General features: G+C 33.3%; 1 protein-coding gene across 1 annotated transcript in view; it reads right to left on the bottom strand.

Moving 5' to 3' along the window:
* Nucleotides 1–2,292, bottom strand: part of DNAL1 (dynein axonemal light chain 1) — a 61,550-nt gene that overhangs the window by 45,245 nt on the left and 14,013 nt on the right. Inside the window, exon 2 of the mRNA XM_004698701.2 lies at nt 1,037–1,075. Within this exon, the coding sequence (XP_004698758.1) occupies nt 1,037–1,075 (39 nt within the window). The remainder of the gene's footprint in view (nt 1–1,036; nt 1,076–2,292) is intronic.

Below are 2,292 nucleotides of genomic sequence, written 5' to 3' on the forward strand. Positions count from 1 at the left end.
GTGAGTGAGTGAGAGTGAGAGAGTGAGTCAGTGAGTGAGTCTACACATCTTTCATAATGTACTTTCATCTGTAATATTACCATCCTCTTCTTTTAGGAGCCCTGGTGGCGTTGTGGTTACTCAATGGGCTGCTAACCATAAGACCAGCAGTTAGAAACCACCAGGAGACAAGCTGGGCTTTCTACTCCCATAAAGAGTCAGAGTCTGGGAAAACCACAGGGGCACTTTCGCCCTGTCCTGTGTGTACCTATGTGCTGGCATTGACTCCAAGCAGTGAGTTTGGTTGGGTTTTCTTTTCTTTTCTTCAATGTCTGTCCATTTGTCTACATGTGGTTTATATTTGTCCATACTGGTTGTCTCTGCTCCAAACCTCCAAGAAGCTAAAACCATTCCCTGTCTAAAATCCAGATAATATAGCTCTCACACTACTCTTATCATCTGATAATGAAGATGAAGTTGAAAGGGGAAATGTACAATAACAGAGACGCCAGCCATTTTACATTAACAGATGAATCAACCTTTTCAGTGGTCAGAATTTGTTGTATAACCGAAGAAATTTTAACATCACTGAAGATTCACATACATTTGGAAGAAATAACAGGCATACAATGAGGATCCTTGTACACTTCACCCAGTGTTATTCAATGGCAAATTTTGTAAAACTATAGTATACTATCACAATCAGGATATTGATACTGCTATGAGGGGCCATCAAAAAGATCATAGACAAATTAATAAGAGATAATGTATTTTTTCCACGATTTTTTGGAAGACTTCTTAGAGTCCACTAATCTTAGTCCAATTTTCCCAGTTTTACTTTTACTCATTTGTGAGTGTGTGCACATATGTATATATGTGTATTAAGTCCTATATAATGTTACCACCTGTGTAGGTTTGTGTATGTACCATTACAGTCAAAATACTGAACAGTTCACATAGCACAGGAATTCCTCATGTTCAGTGGGTAAGATTTAAATAATTATCAAAATCTTTTCTTTGTATAGTTTCTTAAAGAAGTGAAAACTCATATACTCACCCATCTGGCTAGGGCTTCTTTGATTGTTGTTGCTTTTGCCTATTGAAAAAAAAAAAAGCTGTCTTCATTGATATGATTTGGTGATGCAATTTTTAATAATTAAGAGCCTTAGTTGCTTCTACCATTAAAATAATTACCCTCTTTCTTTGAGACTTAATATACAAAGAAAGTATTTTAATTTCATGTGATCAGAATGATTCACTTAAATGTACATATTTCTCAGAGAAAAGAGAAAAACCCCAAACATTATTTAATGCCCATACACTTGACTCCATCTAGTTTACAAAAAAAAATACATTTTTTACATTTGATATTAAATATATCATACTTCATTCATCCTAAGATGTATATTCTTTTTATATCTTTGAAATTTTGATCTTACACTCAAGAACAATTTATATTTTCTCTAGAGCAGCCCTGGTGACATAGTAGTTGGGTGGCTAACTGCTAGGTCAGCAGTTTGAAACCACAGCTGCTATGCGGGAGAAAGATGAGGCTTTCTACTCCGAGAAATTCACAGGGACAGTTCTACCCTGATATACAGGTCACTATACATTCACGTAGACTCAATTGCAGTAAGTTTGGTTTGGTGTTGAAGCAGATGGTAAAATTTAAGAAAAACAACCATTTTATCTGAATTACATACATATATTTTTTTATATACTTGCAAAGGATGGTATGCCATATGAATGATAAGAATCTCTATATCTAAATATGTTTATAAGAACTCTATTACTAAGCAGAAATAACAATTCTAAAGTGATAAAGAAGTTTTGTCATAATTTAATTCCACTTATTTGTCTGTCTTAGGGAATAAGAGAATGGTGTATTTTATAATCAATTGCATATTAGATTTAATTTAATACACATTCAAAACTTCAATGGTGAATAATGAAATATATTTTTAAAGCATTATTGCTGGACTCCAATTGCTTTTTTAGGTGGGTAAAAAGAGAGTGAGAGAAGTTCCAAACAATAGCAAAAGTAAAATTTTTAAACATTATATGTAGAAATAAGGACATACTAATAAATAATCCTTGAGCTACAACTACCAAATAATTCAAAAGAGCAAAATTGTGAGGTCTTCAGTAGTAGAAACAAAACTCATTGCTTTAAATAAGTTTATCAGGAGACTAGAGAAAGAAAATGAGTGTGCTAAATATTCCAGAAATGTGAAAGATAAATTTAAGTACATCATTACAAACACAAGAAAGTAGAAGGAAATGCACAAGAAGAAGCCTGTGAAAAACCAAACA

Source organism: Echinops telfairi, unplaced genomic scaffold, assembly GCF_000313985.2.
Source record: "Echinops telfairi isolate 266 unplaced genomic scaffold, ASM31398v2 ScPeMD7_18;HRSCAF=68, whole genome shotgun sequence".
In the NCBI taxonomy this organism is placed as follows: Eukaryota; Metazoa; Chordata; class Mammalia; order Afrosoricida; family Tenrecidae; genus Echinops; species Echinops telfairi.